The sequence below is a fragment of the Cavia porcellus genome, unplaced genomic scaffold (assembly GCF_034190915.1).
Source record: "Cavia porcellus strain 051 isolate PalLab524CR breed Dunkin Hartley unplaced genomic scaffold, mCavPor4.1 scaffold_1, whole genome shotgun sequence".
NCBI lineage: Eukaryota > Metazoa > Chordata > Mammalia > Rodentia > Caviidae > Cavia > Cavia porcellus.
In genome coordinates, this window is record NW_026947484.1 from 121,499,861 (window position 1) to 121,516,127 (window position 16,267).

The following is a 16,267-nucleotide window of genomic DNA, read 5'->3' on the forward strand; positions in this document are numbered from 1 at the left end:
GTGTCAGTTTTGTATCAGTTTTTCTTATCTTTAAGATAATAATAGTAGTTCAGTACCTACATCATAGCTGACTTATGTGAGAAGTGAGATATAAATTGCTGTGTTTGGTTTTTAATAAATTTAGCCACTCAGCTTGGAGTGGTGGCACACATCTGTAATCCCAACACTCAGGAGGCTGAGGCAGAAGGATTGCTGCAAGTTGGAGGCTACCCTGATCTACATAGTGAGTTCAAGGCCATCCAGAACTAAATGGCTAGATCTTGTCTTAAAAAACCTAAAACAGCAAACAAACAAACAAAAAACCTTAGCCACTGTTACTCTTTTTCTCATAGAAATATGTACAGTAGAGATTTGTATTAAATGTACACTTGGGAGTGAACATTTGAAACTTGAGATGGCTCTGCATGGCAGTTTCTCAGCATGGCATTGGTGGGAGGTGGTCATAGCTGAGGTGGTGATGGAGGATCAAGAGTGGTATGGGGAGATTATACATACATATATATATATATATATATATATATATATATATATATGTAATCTTTTTGTTTTAGTGGCACTGGGGATTGAACCTAGGATCTTTGCACTGAGCTACATCTCCAGCCTTTTTCTTGTTTTGAGACAGGTTTTACTAATTCGCTAAATTATGCAAGTTGAGTTTGAACTTGTGATCTTCCTGCTTCACCACTCACCGCCCTGAAGAAGTTTAGGATTATTGGTGTGAACCACCATGCCTGGATTATTTTATATATCTTTTGGTGAGAAAAGTTCACTTCAAAATAAATGTAGATGGATACATTCTGTAAAATTTAAAAAATGTTTTGAGTTGTTAGGCTACTTGAAAAATTAGCATGTACTACTGGTCGTGTATCTTTCTTTTTATATTCCTTTTTATATTTATATTTATTTTTATATGGTGTATGATTCTAGGGATTGAACCCAGGGCCTCATATAAGACAGGCAAACACTCTATCAGTGAGCTACAGCCCGATCCATGAATCTTTACCTTCTAAATCTGCATCATTGTGTATTGGCTGCATTAGAGAAGAATGAGATTATCGAATTAACTTGCCACTGGGCTGGGGATGTAGCTCAGTGATGACACTTGTCCAACATATGTGACACCATCCCTAGCTCCCACCAACTAGAGAATTAACGTTCACTAAACCAGTATTTCTTAAACCACAGTTTGTAGAATACAACTACACTATTAATAAATCACAGTGGTGGAAAAACAACCAACTTTTTTTTGTAATAGTAGAGGGAATTGAACACAGGGCCTCATCCATATAATTCAAATTTTAATAGAAGCCAATAAGAATAGCAAAGGGGTGCAATATAATATCTTTTATTGTTTCATTCCAAGCTTAAAGTATTCTGGTATTTTTTCTGAATGTTTTGAAGAAAATAGTTATAGATGCTCTGCATGTTACTGTTTGATACTTTATAGCTCAAAAATGTAAGACTTATGAGCTAAAGAATGTAATTTTAAAGAGGAAATTAAGAGAAAGCTCTTTGTATGAGAGCAAATAATGAATTCTGGCTTTTATTTCTATCACCAACCAGTTACATGACTTTATTCAGTTTTTAATTTTTTTTGGTACTGGATCAAACTCATGACCTCACGCTTACAGGCAGGTGTTTAAGCTGTGAGCTAAACCCCTGGTCCTCAATTACATGACTTTAGAAAATCTGTTCACTACTAGTTTCTTCTTTTTTTATTTTCTCCTTCATTTTTGCTGCATAATCTTTTGTTTTTGTTGTTTTGGAGACAGGGTCTTGCTCTGTTATTCAGGCTGGTCTTGAACTCATTATGTAATCTAGGTTGGCCTCAAACTCACTGCAATTCTCTTGTCTCAGCTTCCCATGTCCTAGGATTAGAGGTGTGCATCACCATGACTAGCTTTTTTGCTACATATCTTTAACAAGTAAAAGATCTGATAGACACTCCCAGGACTCATCCATTACCCTGTGCCCTACCTCCAGGTTTGGCCTCAGCTAAATTCCCTGGGCACTGCGGAGTTCGAACATTCTGACAGATCTTCCAAGTTCCTCCTGGTTTGTCTTTGATTTGGTGTTTGCTTTTTGAGACAGAATCTCACTACGTACCCCAGGCTGGTACAATCAATATACATGTGACTCTATTTCCCAATGCTGGGAAGGTTTCAAATTGTTAAACAGGCATTTGTGGGATGCTGGGTTAGGCCAAGGTGTTGGCTGGTTGGTTTAAGAGTCACACTATCTGGACAAATCTTTTTGTATATATACTTTATTATTTTTTTCTTTGGTGGGGGTCAAACCCAAGCCTTTGTGCATAAAGTGTTCTGCTGAGCTACACAGTTCTGTTTATACATTTTACTTAAAGCTACCTTACATTACATTACATTAGTTTTGGTGTCAAAGAATTACCTATATAAACAACTCAAAAATATAAACAATTCAGGTTACAGTGAACTCCAAATTACTTAGCAGTATATATTTCTACCACTTCTTATTTCATACTTAACTTCATATTTCAACTTTAGTTGCTTAGATAACATCACTACTGCAAGCATAATGTAATGATATATTCTATGAGAAATGATAATTTTAAAATAATAGAATATGTAAATCATACAGCTATCAGGTCTTTGATTATGCTGAGCTCATTTTTTATTGCTGTCTTCCAATGAGAGAATATCTTTCCTTTGTTTCCTTTTGCAGTTGAGTGAGAGAAGTTCTACATCTACACTGTTTTTGTTACCATGTGAATCTTCCATCAGTGTTTTCTTTTTAACTGGTCGCACTAGGTCACCACTGGTCTACATTGTATTCTGGGACATACTTTATGAGAAACTGGGCAAACTGAAGAAACTGGATTGGAAAGTGAGGAGGCTTGAAGCCATGTGGTATAAGACGATGCTGAAGAGCAGGAAGATTTTATTCTGGGCTATTGTAAATGGAGGGGTGGTCCAGGTAGCTGCTTTGCATTTTTTGAAGAGTGATTAGGAGTCCACAGCCCCACAGGGAAGAATTTACAGCTGGAGGGTGCTGACATCAACTGGAGCTGGCTCTGGCACGGTTTTCTAGCTCTGCAGGTGCACAAACTCAAGCTGCAGGGTGTCTGAAGCTGCACTCAAAAAGATAGTTGCATTAAACTTAAATGTTTTTCAGCTCAAGACATTTTCTATACTTACCTGCTGGATTTTTGCATGTAACATTCCCTCCCTTTTCTGAAGTTGAGTGACCTTTTAGATCTCTTTATTATTTTCTTTCCAGGCAATATACCTTTCTTTACTGTTGCTTCAAATGAAAATCCATTCCTTACGTTTACTGTAGGTTGAGTGACCAGGAAGAATTTTCTTCCATTACCTTCCTCCACAGACTGTAAACACCTTTATTATGAAACCAACTCCCAGGAACCTTGACCTCATGATGACTGAGAGAATAATGTGTTTTATGATCTCATTAGAACCTTGGTATGTATACATGCTGTGGGTGCACTGTCATGTTCACATTTTTCTTCTAGAATTTTAAAATACTTTTACATTGTACAGACATTGATTCAATTATACCGACATTTATTTTTCTTTATTATAACACTGAAAACATTATAGCAACTTGTTACATTAAAAATTCATTATAATATTCATATTATAAATATGCTAAGAAAAGACTTTTAATTTTCATTTATTTTAAATATTTCTATATCTTATGCTACAATTTATCCCTCATCATCAACACTTCTAAGCAGGAGAATTGCATGAAGAAGAAATGAATTTTGTAAATTCATTTAAAAAATAACAGTATTCAATTAAGTTCAGCTTTTTTGAAAATGTAGATTTGGAGTTCTTTTCTTGAGATTGTTTATGAAATTAAAAAAGTATGCAATGAATGAGAATTCAAATTTCTATATTTAAAGAAATTGTAGTGGTGATCAAACCCAAGGTTTTGCTTTCTAGGTAAGCACTCTACCACCGGTAGCTACACCCTTAGCGCCTTACTTCTATTTTTTTGAGAATAGCCTCTATTAGGGTTGTAGGCCTTGAACTGTGTAGCCTTGGCTGGCCTCAAACTTGAGACAATCCTCCTCCATCTACCTCTCCGGTGCTAGGTTACAGATGTGCGGCACCATGCCCAGCCCCTACTTCTGATGCACTTTCCTAATACAACTCGTAGATGAAAAATTCTTAAGAGAACTTGAGTTTATCTGCTACAAGAATTTAAATGAGCAAGTTTGCAAACAGATTGCCATCATTGGACTTAGATTTTTTTTGAAAGATCCCACACTTTGGTTTTGTCTATTTGTATGTAGAAATCTCAGACTTTTTTTAATAATAGTTTGAATTGGCCAACATGATTGTTGACACTAAGATTTGGGAGAGTAAACCGGGCAAAATTCAACTAGCTGAGCGAGGTCGGCATGTTAGAGCGATGAAATGCATCTCCACAGTTTATCACTCATTATACTCATCTTTTCAGAACTTTTACAGCTTTCAAAATCCTTTCAAGATATTTTTTTTCCTTATAAGAACATGAGGGGGGAGGTTTTTGGTAATTCAACTTTGTATGATTCTGGACTTAGCGTTTAAAGATTTGGATGTTATAGGTGTTTTTTAATTGTCTTAAAAGGACATGCTTGGTTAGAATAACTGAGATGCTCTGAATGATTTTATTAAATATCTAATATTAGCTTGTTGTTTTGTTCCTGGTTAGCCTTTGGAGAGAGGGCAAAGCGGGCTAATGGCCTGAAATGCAGTTAATCCGCTCTGGGCGTGTGCGCCCCCTTTCTTCCTAGAACGAAAAGGCGGGTACTAACTGGTTTCTGGAGGAGCCACTCAGAGCCGGTGCACTCTGACAGTGGGTCTGTAGCGCCATTTTCGTATGAAAAGCACGGAGGGCTAATTAGGCAGGTCCACCGGACGCTTTAAAGTTGGTCAAGCTGGCAGAAAGAGCCGCTCCGGGAAAAGCGTCAGGGGCCTCTCGAAAGGAGCCCCTCCCCTCCCTGCAGCGTTGTAGCTGCCACCGCGCAAAGCAATTCTTTTGTGTTAATTCCCCGTGGGGACATATTTTCCTCTCCTCTTCCTCTGCCCAGGCTAGGCTAGCCTCCCGCCCTCGCCCACGCTGGGGCCAGAGCAAATATGAAGATCAGTCGTTTGTGATGATTTTGCGCGCACTGTGGCGGCCCAAATGAGAGGACGTGAACTAATGGGAAGGAAAGTCCCCCGCCCCTCGTGAGAACAAAGCACGCGATCTTGTTTGTGTAGAGATCTTGTTTGTGTAGAGAAAACGGGCCCGTGGACTTCTGAGCTAGAAGCAGCGCTTCTTTAATTTTTTAAAAAATAGAGTTACAGACCCTTTAGTGGTGGGATGGTTAAAGGGGTAGGTGGAGATTGGCAGGGCGTGAAGACACGAGGTGTGTGTGTGTGTGTGTGTGTGTGTATGTGTGTGTGTGTGTGCGCGCGCGCGCTCTCGCCCACGCAAAAGTTTAGAAGAATACAGTTGAGTGGGTCCCGAAAGATGGAAAGAAACAGGAAAAAAATCTGGAGCGGGAGAAGACTTTGTGGTGCAGGAGGCCAAGGGGGAACCCGTGTTGCCCACGCGCAGCCCCTGGGTTTCATTCATAAGTTTCGGGCCTGGAGGCCCCGCCCGGCGCCCCTGCCCGAGGGCCCAGTTTCCCGTCCAGCCATTGGTGAGAGGCAACAAAGCCTTAGCAACTGGCTCCTAGAGACCCACCCGCGGGGCCGTGTGTGACCCCGGCGCCGGCCGGCGCGGAGAAAGGAGCTGGGCTGTCCCTTTAAGGGATGGCCGCGGAGCCTTGAAAGTGGAGGGGGCAGAGGGAGGGCGGGGAGGAAGGGTTGGGGGCGGACCCAGGGGGAGGAGGCCGAGGAGGGGAAGGAGGAGGAGGAGGAGGAGGAGGAGGAGGAGGAAGAGTTGCTGCTGAAGGAGGTGGCGAGGGAGGAGCCGAAGCAGCTCCTGCCAGCCGGCGGGCACCGGAGTCCTGCCCGCCGCCGCGCGAGCAGCCACGGGAGCGATCTGGGCCGGACGTGTCCTGCTCCATGATCTCTTTGGAAGCCGGGGGAAGACTTTGCCCGCCCGGTCTACACTGGTCTGTGTTTTCCCGGTGCGGCGGCGGCCGCGGAGCAGCGAGGACAGCAGCCACCGGGTCCGAAGCGGAGCGGCCACAGCCGGGGGCGTGTGCGCCCCACGCGCGGCGGGCTCGGGCCCCCACGGAATGTCCCCGGGGCGCCCGGCGCGCTGACCCCGCGGCCGCCTCTACTCGGGCGCGCTCCGGGCTCGGGACTGCGGGCTCCCGGCTCTCGGGCAGTGGGGAAGCCCCCGGGGGCGGGTGACCTCCGTGGGCCACGACCCAGCCCTCCCCCGCGCGTCTCCCGCTTAAGATGGCAGCGGAGTCGGGGGAACTCATCGGGGCTTGCGAGTTCATGAAAGGTGAGGAGCAGCCGCCCCGCGTCCTGCAACCCTTTCACCTCCCCAACTCCTTACTTCTCACGGCTTTGTCCGACCTCTGCCCCGGCGTCTCCCGGAGCCCCCACGTCCTGCAGCCGTCGCGCGCGCTCGGGTCCCCTCTGCTGCTCTTCTGTCCCCGAGGACCCCTTGCTTCCGGCTTCTCCGTCTCCAATCCCTTGTTCTCTCTGCAGCGCCCTGATAGTGGGACAGCGCCGGCTTCTGTCTAGACTCTTCCACGCAGCAGCTCCTTGAGATCCAGCTCCGGTTAATCCTCTTGGTGTCCTTTACCCCATCATGGTCGGCCTAGGTTTTCCGGACAACCCCAACCACACCCCCGTCTCTCCTGTCTTCCTCCTCTTGAAGTTTCCAGAGCTGCAGAAGAGAGGCTTGCCTCTCGGTTCCCCTTTCGCAGCTGCTGAGGTCTACATATTTCGGAACTAAACTTGCATCTCCAGTTTTGCGGGTACCCAAGGCTTAGGTCTACACTCGCTGGGAAGAGCAGGTGCTTCCCCCCCATCCTTCAGTCCTTGGGTCTGGTCTTCTTATCTCTTACTTAACTGTTTTGATCCGGTTGAGCGTTGGGGTCTCACTTTCTGGAGATCATGTTTTTGCAAGACTTCCACGTGTTAATGGGGTCTTTAAATTATGTGTAGCTACTTGTTATTTTTGATTTTTGGTGCGTTATCACTGCCTTTATCTCTCTTCTCTATTTCTCATATGCTTTCTAATGTCTTTTAACCTTGTCTTTCAGATCGATTATATTTTGCTACTTTAAGGAATAGACCGAAAAGCACAGTACATACCCACTATTTCTCCATCGACGAGGAGCTGGTGTATGAAAAGTAAGTTTTTTTTTAACCCTCATAGCCATTTGGCTTATTGGCTTTTTGGTACAGATATACTGTGTACTTTTTGCCAGTTTTATTTACTTTTCCCTCAAGAGTGCAGGTAACACCATTTTTTTGTTTTTTTAAAGCTTCAAGTGCTTGGGGAGAGGTGCAGGGAGAATTAACGTAAGGAATCTGTCAACACCTCAGTCCTTTTAGACTTCTGTGTATACTAGTTCTTCCTACTCCCACTGTAAGTAAGCCTCAACTGTTAGATTCCTCACACTCCCCAGAGTGGGCCAGGGCAGTTTACAGCTCTGTCATTACCAGACTGTCACTGGCTTGTGAGTCAGTCAACAAGTATTTATGTGGCACCCACGAGGAACAGAGCAGTGTGTGCCCTATAAGTGCTTCAGCTTTGCAGTTCACAAGGCTTCTGTTGTGTCTCACGATTTCTTGTTTGTGCAGCTTGTGTTTAGAAAGTGGGACACATGAGTACAGGCAGCTGTGTCCAGGTCGTATCTATGAGATTTTGCCTGAATCACAGGTTACTGATTGAGTTACTTATTTTTGCCTGAATCACAGGTTACTGATTGAGTTACTTAGGTGCTCCAAACTTTGTATATTTTCTTTGCCTTTGAAAAAGTGGTGGAGTCTTCATTTAATTTCTTTGGTTGCTTTGCTTTTGTGAGATTATAATTTGAGAAGGTAAAATAATAGGGAACCTTTTTCTGTGAAAGATAGGAGAAAATGTATTTTAACACATTAAGCATTAAAAATTGAAGAGATAAATTTTCATTTAAAAAGACAGCACATAATGAGGACTTAAAGGCTGAGCTGACTTGGTTATATTTTTATTATAAGAGCTGGCATTTCAGAAGAGCCTACTGTATTCTAATTTAAACATTTAATTTTACTTTCTTATCATAAGCAAATGTGCAGTAGAATGTACATAGGTAAATGAACCGTACGTTTCCTGGTCTTATCCTGTTAGAAAGGATTTTGGCAGCTTTGCCTGAGGATTTGTGGGTACCTCCAGGCCTTCAAAGAGCAACCCTTCTGGGACCTTTAAAGGGTGTACTTTTTATTTGAGGAAAAACAATGTTTAATCATCACGTCACCATAGGGGTTCTTGAAACTGAAGTCTTCAGGACGTTTCTCTTCATGGTGCTGGGATCTGTGCTTCTTGAATGGCTGAAGTGAGAGTGGGAATGAAAGAGCCCTTTGCTGCTGCTGCTCATCAGTGCCCAGAGCTGCTGAGGCAAAGAGGTCTGAATCCTTGGTGTCAAGTTACAGCTCTGCTCCTAGACAGAAAGGACTTGTGCACAGCCTGACCCTGTGTACCTGGATGATGTCACTGCCAGCAGTGTTTATTGAGCAGTCACTCTATTGTTAGCAATGTGTATTGTTGTGGCTTTCCTTTTGTGAGTTTAGGGTTCAGGGATCTCTTGCGAGAGTCTGAAGTAGAGAGATTGTATATGCCTTCGGGTTCCATTCTGCAGTGACTGAGGTACCAGCGATTATTAATATGCCATTGATTGAGCTCGTCATTGAGGTCTGAGTCACTTCTCTTGGGATTGCTAGGTAGCAGATCTAACAGAAAATTACATTCTGCCAACTAAACACAGTGTACAATGGTGTTTTGATTCTAATATTGACTTGTGAGAAAAAATTTTTTGTGAAGTTTTACTGTTGGTATTTTAGCATAGGGCTGGCTACAAATCATATGCTTTTTGTTTTTATTCCACTGTATTTCTGGTGTGTAGTAAGGGGGGTAGGTTGCTCTAGAGGCTATTCAATTCATCTTTTGAGTTTGGATGTCATTTGAAACCATCATGAGGATTCATCCAGGGTGGTGTGTGCTTCTTTTGGTTTGGACTCAACCTCCTATGCCACAGCAGGGGCTGTAGTTCTCATCATCCCATCTCTTTTGCTGCCTCATGCATCACTCCATGCTGGATGGTACAGGACTAAAATGATGATAATGCAGAGGTTAGGAGCTGCCAAGCAGCCCAGAGAATCTCAGGACTGCACCTGCAGGTACAGGAAAGAAAACTGTCCTGAGAGAAACAGTCCCTGCGCTGAGAGGGACTCACACATGGTGGGTCTGGTGGGAGGATTCAGAGAAGGCTTTGTGGCTTGGAAGTTGGATGTCGTTTTATCCAGCAGAGATGTGAGAGGAAAGAGAGAGAGAGCAGTAAGAATGAGGAGGGAGGATCAGGATATCGGTGGAGGAAAGAGTAAGTCCTCCACTTTGCCTAATGTGTATAGAGGTCACATGGGGGAGATGTGGAATATGAACCTGAGAGGCCATCTGGGACAGACTGATTGCCAGGGTGAGGAACCTGGAGTTTCCTTGGTGTTCTACGTATGGGGCAGTGTAAGAGTTCTGGGCCTGTACGGTGTGACTAAATTTAGGCTACTTGGGAACAATGGCAAACACTTACTGAGCATTTAAAGGTGTGCCAGATGCTCTTCTAGGTGTTCCACCTATTCATTTTGTTTTCACAACAATGCTGTGAGGCAGGCACGATTGTCATTGTGTTGTGCAATGATAAAATAAGAGAAAGAGAGGTTAGGTAACTTGCCCAAGGTCACAGAAATAAGTAATAGAGCTGGATGAAACTAAGCCATCTGGTTCCAGAGGACATATGTCCTTATTCCAAAAATTAGCATAGTGGCATCATTCAAGGCAGATTAAAGAAGGAGGAAAGCACCTACATAGAAAGTTCTAGAATGTCTAGGGGGCAAGAAACAGGTACCTAGATTAGGATGATGGGAAAGAAGGGCTCTGAATCCACATGACATGGCAGTAGATCTGGTGAGTGAGATGGTGGGATGCTGAGGAAAAAGAGCCAAAGAGGTTTTTAAGGTAGCCTGGGCTGTGAGCCTGTGGCTGTCAGGAACAAGGAAGTAGGGCAGAGTTGGCTTTGGTGGGGAGATTAAACTTCCATCTTGGCCAGATTGAATTTAAGAAATTTCAAGCAAGTCTGGCATGGTGGCAGTGACTGTAGTCCAGGTAGGAGGATCACAGGCTCCAGCCTCGCCTTAGAGGCTTGGCAAAATAAAAAATAAAAGAGTCAGTGCGAAAGCCCGGCTTCTATCCCCAATAACAGGGTGGAAAAAAAAATCAAGGGATATTCACACCACTGTTGACTATCACATAAATTTAGAGTTCTTAAATTTGAGAGTTTCCCAAGGAGATAATAAAGCCGTAAGAATGGTAACAGTTTCCGGGGAGGAAGATAGGTCGGTGTGTATCTTACAGGTAGGGCTAGACTGAGAGAAGCAAGGGAAAGAGAAGAAATAAGTAACTAAACAGGTGGAGAAACACTGAAGGGGAGAGAGGGAGGGCGGGAGAGGGCAGAAGCAGTGAGGTTCCCCCGACCCTGCGGGCTGTACGCTGGGATATGTATTCAGAGAGAGACTGCACAGTCTCGAGGACGACGTGTGGTACCTTGGATTCTATCTGGAGAATGCCCTGTGAGGAGAAAGACCTTGACACATCATAAGGTGTTGTCTCTAAGGAACCGGGTATATTTACATACATTATCACATAGGGCATCTATAGCCCTAGATATGGTGTAATTATTTGATGACTGTTTCAATGAACTACTGCCTCTCTAGCTAAATTATCACCTTAGAAACTATTAAGTGGACTCTTTAAATATTAAGCTGCAGATCTTCTGGACACAGCAGTGTTTTGTGCAGATGTTTACTTAGTTATGAAAGGATGATAGAATTCTGTAATTAAAATGACAACCTTGTGAGAAGCCAGTGGAGAATATTAACAGTCACCACATGGGGTGAAGGCATTAGAATGAGGGTTTGAATTTACTTCTTGACTTGACAACAGAATTTATCTCATCACTATAGCTTGAATAGTTTTAATAAAACGTAGATAATAAGAAATCATACTTGGTCCTTAGGTCACAATTTCTCAGTTCAGAAAACAGAGTATAGGACCATGGTGGCCAGTGTGTGGCGTGTGTGCTGCAGTGGGTTGTTTGCTATTATTGAAAGCTCTAAAATTTTCGCCATCCTGCATGCATATTGGCTAACATGCTTGTGGTACAAACATAGCCCCATCAACAGGCAACCTTTCAAGGAAGATTTATCTGTGTTTGATGAAGCTACAGAGAATGCACAGCTCTTCAGAAAGGCTAGTTCTTTGTAACTGTAACTGTGCCCTAAATTCCACTATTAAGGGTTCCTAATAATACCTTACTCATGATTTTTGGCTCAGGATTAATAACATTACCTATGTTGATTGTATGGCCTTTGTGTGTTCCTTCTAATAGGGATTATGGGTGTAGGTTTGGTGTTAATGGCATGGAAAGCTGGTTAGTTGTGAAGGACGGTGCATAGGGAAATCTTTAGAGTACTAAATTGGTAGTGCCATAGGTTCGCCACCACTGGCATAGGGTCTTTTCAGTCTTATTCTTTTCATTTTTTCTTTCCTGGGATTTGCAAAGGGAAGGCATTGAAAAAGTAGCAGAGATCTCTTTACAGGAATGCACTAGGAACTAGATTTTAAGCAGTTTTTGAAGAAATTTCACCCAGTGTTTTAGCATGGTAGGGATGAGCAGCCTCTAGTGAGGACCAGTTAGCTAAATGGAAGATTTAAATTATCAATTTTTTAATTTAAACTTTATAAAAATACCCTGATTAATGTAACAAGGAAATTTTAGAAGAATAATTTGTCACATAGATTTGAGTCAAAATGTGAACATAGGACATCTTTGAGGTATAGGAAAACTCAACTTACCTAGAAATACTTCGGTGAACAAATATTTAGGTTAGATACAAGTGAGAAGAAACACTTTTAGTTTTCAGCTTTTATTTCAAATTTAATATGTAGCAAGTCATATAGTTTGATGGGAAGTTGTGTGCCATGAAGCTAATAAAATACACACACACATGGTCTTATGGGGCCTTAGGGTGATTTAGCTCTTATTATAAAACGGTATGATATGGACAGGAGAGGAGATTTAGTTAAATTCAGGACAAATTCACCATGTGCTATTATTATTGCCATTTATAGATGAGAAAAGTGAGACCCAGAGAAATAGTCTGAGATCACTGAGCTAGTATATGCAGAGCTAAAATTCAAGCCACAGGCTGACTTCTCTGGAGTCCACAGGCTTCCAGCGAGTTCCTGGTTGTCCTTTCTTGAATGTGGGAAAGGTGTGGCATAGCTTTGCCCATTCCTGGCAGGCTTTATCCCTGGTGACAGTTTTAACGAGAAATGTCCAAATCATGTGATGTGTGGTGGTAATTAAAAGTGCTTTGTGTGCAGTCTCTCTTTTGTATATGTAATTTTGCCTTTCTCCTTTCAGTGCACTACTATAAAGAAAGAGAGGAAAGAAGTTGAGTTAATTATTACTGTATTTAAGGAGGACACATGAAAACAAAGGAAGCCCAGTTTTTATAAGTTCATAAAAATGCTTTTGTAGGCTGTCTGGTGGTATGTTCTTGCTACTTAACTGGTGTAACTTGAGAATGATTTTTGCATAGAATTCTGTGAAATCCCTAGAAAACTACTTAGCTTTTAAATGATGCTAGGTTTATATTTTCTTTTCCTTCCATCCTAGCCTTGCCAAAAAAAAAGTCAGTATTGTTCATTCTTCCTTTTCAAAACTACAAGTTTCGGGTGTGCGCACAGGTATGAGTATGCACCTATGCATACAGTTGGAATTATATTTCCTTTTGAGACAGTAGATAATCTGTATGTAGTCACAGTGATTCTTTCTTTGGTGACCCACTGGAGTCGGATTTTACTTCCTCAGTTTATTTAGTTGCTTTGACTCCTCAGGCAGTCACAATAGGAAGTCAGTCTCTAATCTTTCTGATGGTAAATTGTTGTGCAGTTTTTTTCAGTTTGCTTGAGGTAAAACCTGGAGAACATGCAAAATGGAATTTTGCTGTTGAGGCGTTTTTCTTAACAGGGTTCGTCTTCATCAGGATGCAGAGTGTGCAGCCCCAGCAACTCTCTAGTAGGCTGCAAGAGAAACCAGTGAGAGCTATCTGCATGCAAGTGCAGTATTTTCTGTGCCAGGTTGCTACAGGGCAGCTTCATTGTTTTGTTTGAAGTGGATTCCTAAGACATCAGATGTTCTCATTTGTAAGTTCATAAACACATTCCTAAGCCCAAAGTAAATGATTTTGTCTTAGCCGCAGCTCAAAACACTTAAAAAAAAAAGACTCCACACATTTTTTATGGGACTTGAATAGTGGAACTTGAAACTTGTAAGGGATTGAAAATTGCTAAATAAGAACTGCTGTTTCGTTGGGATAGGTTTAGTACTGAGCACTGTGCTACTGCTTTGAAGATAGACACATCCGAAGAAGGTGTTGCTGAAATGTAGGGAAGGGCAACATGTAACAAAAGCTTAGCTGTGTGTGAGCAGTCCAAGAGAGGGAGAGGTTCTTACTCTTCAGGTGTTGAAGATTTCAGAGAGTGATGTTTGAACTAGCTGTGGAGGGGTGTGTGAAAAGCAGAGGACCTTTTATGATGTCTGTGAGGACCAGTATGACCAGTTTTTGTTCATCATCATATCCTCTGGCTAGCACAATGCTTGGTGCAGAGATTGTGTCCAAGAAATTCAGGCTGAATGAATGAACCAGTGAGTGAGTTATGAGGAAAGAGGAAAGAATAGATTGCAGGTAGGGTCCTGAGCAAAGACGCGAGTAGGCGAGGTGTCATGTTGAAAGGTATAATGGAAAGCAGACGCAGGTGAGGAGCTGGGTGTGGGACCTTGGTGTCAGTCTGTTGTGCTTGTTTGGAAATGACAGAGGGACAGATCTGGGGTCCGATGGAGAATGTGTGAAGAATGTGTGACTGGCAGCCAGGCGGGGGGATGAGGGAGGCCCTGACAGGACTGAGTTTGGAATGTAGCAGTGGGAACGGAAAAGCCATATGAGGAGAAGCTGAGAAGCATGGACCAGATTTGAGACCGGCTGGGTGAGGGCAGAAAGAAGGACTTGAAGATAAATTCAGAGTTTCTGGCTTGGAGGCCTGAGAGAAGGTGACACGTTAAGTACAAATGCGTAATTCAGGAGGAATTATCTGTTTGTTGTTGCTTTGTTGCATGAGAAACAGGAAGTAAAAAAAGGGGTTCATAATAATAGGATTTTTGTCTTTCATGATCTTTTAAGCAGAAAATAGGCAAGATTTAGATATTTATTTGTTTAGAACCTGGGGAAGGTGGGTGGGACAGCTGATCTCAAATTCCTTTCTGGCTTTGGGATTTGACTTGGGCTTGCTGCACTGAATTGTGGAATGCATTATTTCTTAAAAAAAAAACTTTTAAAGGAAGCCTTACTTTTAGTTTACTTAAAAAAATGTTGGTTTTGTTAATCAAGTATTTCAAGGACCACCAAAGAATTATATATTTATTTTGGTCTTGTGGCTGGGGATTTAGCTCAGCGGCATAAGTGTCTGCCTTGCAAGTAGGCAGTCGTGAGTTCAATCCCTGGTACCGATAAAAAAGAAAAAGACCAAAAAAAAAAAATATTTTGGTCTTATACATGTTCACATCCTATTGATTAACGAAAGAGTTTATCAGGCCTTTATTAGGCCTTTTTCTCTTACGACTTTTTCCTTGTCTTTTCTGTCTGTCTGTCTCTTTCTTTCTCTTCCCTTTCTTTTTTGGTGAGACTCAAGACAGAGTCTAGGACCTTAGCACATTTTTTTTTTTTTTTTTTGTCAAGTTCTCATTAAGTCACTGTATTGCCCAGGCTGGTCTCAAACTTGTTATCTTCCTGTGTCAGATTCCCAGAGTGCTGGGATGCCAGACACCATCACCATGCCCAGCTATGTTCATGCTCTTTTGGTTATAAAATTTAATTTTCTTTGGAGAGTCTGAGGAGTTGGCTTATTTTAAATTTGATCTCCTTGATTGATACACAGTATAACATTTATTTACTTTTGTATGGGAGTGTGGCATTTCAGCAAGGCAACTTGCCACAGAGCTTGGGAAATTACTTTTTAAAAAAATAGTGCTGGGATCAAATCTGGGCCTCATGTATTCTAGGCAAGTACATTACCACTGAGTGACATCTCATCAGCCTGGAAAATCATATCTTGAAATATTGAAGTCTTAGACTTTGTAAAATCTATGATTCTGGCTCCTTAAAGAATTTATCAATCATGACTTATTTCTTTTCTGCAATACTCAGACTGCATCATTGTGAGTACAATGACTGTAAACAGTCCACTGTAATTCAAGGATAGTTTAAAGGGCATGCAAGGAATAAAGAGCTCTTTACTGATGTGCCAGATGGCCCTGTTTGCCAAACATCTTGTGTCGTTTAGTGGCTTTAATTAATTTGATCAGTTTTTATGGACAGTGTTTTACTGTGTGTTGTGCATTTTCTCGGTGTTGCTTTTGTCAGGTCAGCTTTCAGCATCACTGTGTGTGCGGTGCTCACTGACAGCTGCTTCCACCTTGGGATGTCTGATGAGCCCACTACACCAGAGCCTTAGAAACCAGGCCTTATTTTGTTAGCATTGGGTACAAGATAGGTCTAAATAGACTCTGAGTGAGACTGCGACTCTCTTATAAATCTGGCTAAAGGACATACTTTGATTTTGTGGCAGGCTTTAAAAGAAATAATCTGATTTTGTTTTTGGCTTACTTATGATTCAAGTTCAGTTATATTTCAGATTGTGAGATTTCTGAATTTGGGTCCTCATAAAACTGATTTCTTATTCCACACATTTCTTTATTTTTGAAGCGTGTATGGAGATTAACATAGCATGTATAGTAGTCCTGATAGTGAAATTATTGATTCTTAGCAGGAGAGTTCATCTGGAGCATTAAAAATATTTTATACATTTACTAAGTGTGAGAAAAGAAGATTTACAGGTCTCTTCTAGGAAACTGCGTGGTGAGTTTATAAAACAGTGCCTTACCGAGTCAGCTAGGTCAGGGTTGTACATTTCCACAGGGCCCTTAAACACATGACCCACAGCTCTAGATCCCAGTGGGAAG

The 16,267-nt window shown here is 42.1% G+C and overlaps 1 protein-coding gene across 5 annotated transcripts in view; it reads left to right on the forward strand.

Annotated features, from left to right (window-relative positions):
• Positions 1-6,251: 6,251 nt before the first annotated feature.
• Cdc14a (cell division cycle 14A) overlaps positions 6,252-16,267 on the forward strand; it is a 153,895-nt gene continuing 143,879 nt past the window's right edge. For 3 of the 5 annotated variants that reach the window (XM_013143113.3, XM_003479174.4, XM_063254907.1), the window contains exons 1-2: positions 6,252-6,426; positions 7,196-7,286. In XM_013143113.3, the coding sequence (XP_012998567.1) occupies positions 6,378-6,426; positions 7,196-7,286 (140 nt within the window). In that variant the 5' untranslated portion in view covers positions 6,252-6,377. Of the gene's footprint in view, positions 6,427-7,195; positions 7,287-13,325; positions 14,008-16,267 lie in introns of those variants that run through there. The other 2 variants (XM_063254902.1, XM_063254900.1) reach the window with 2 other exon arrangements.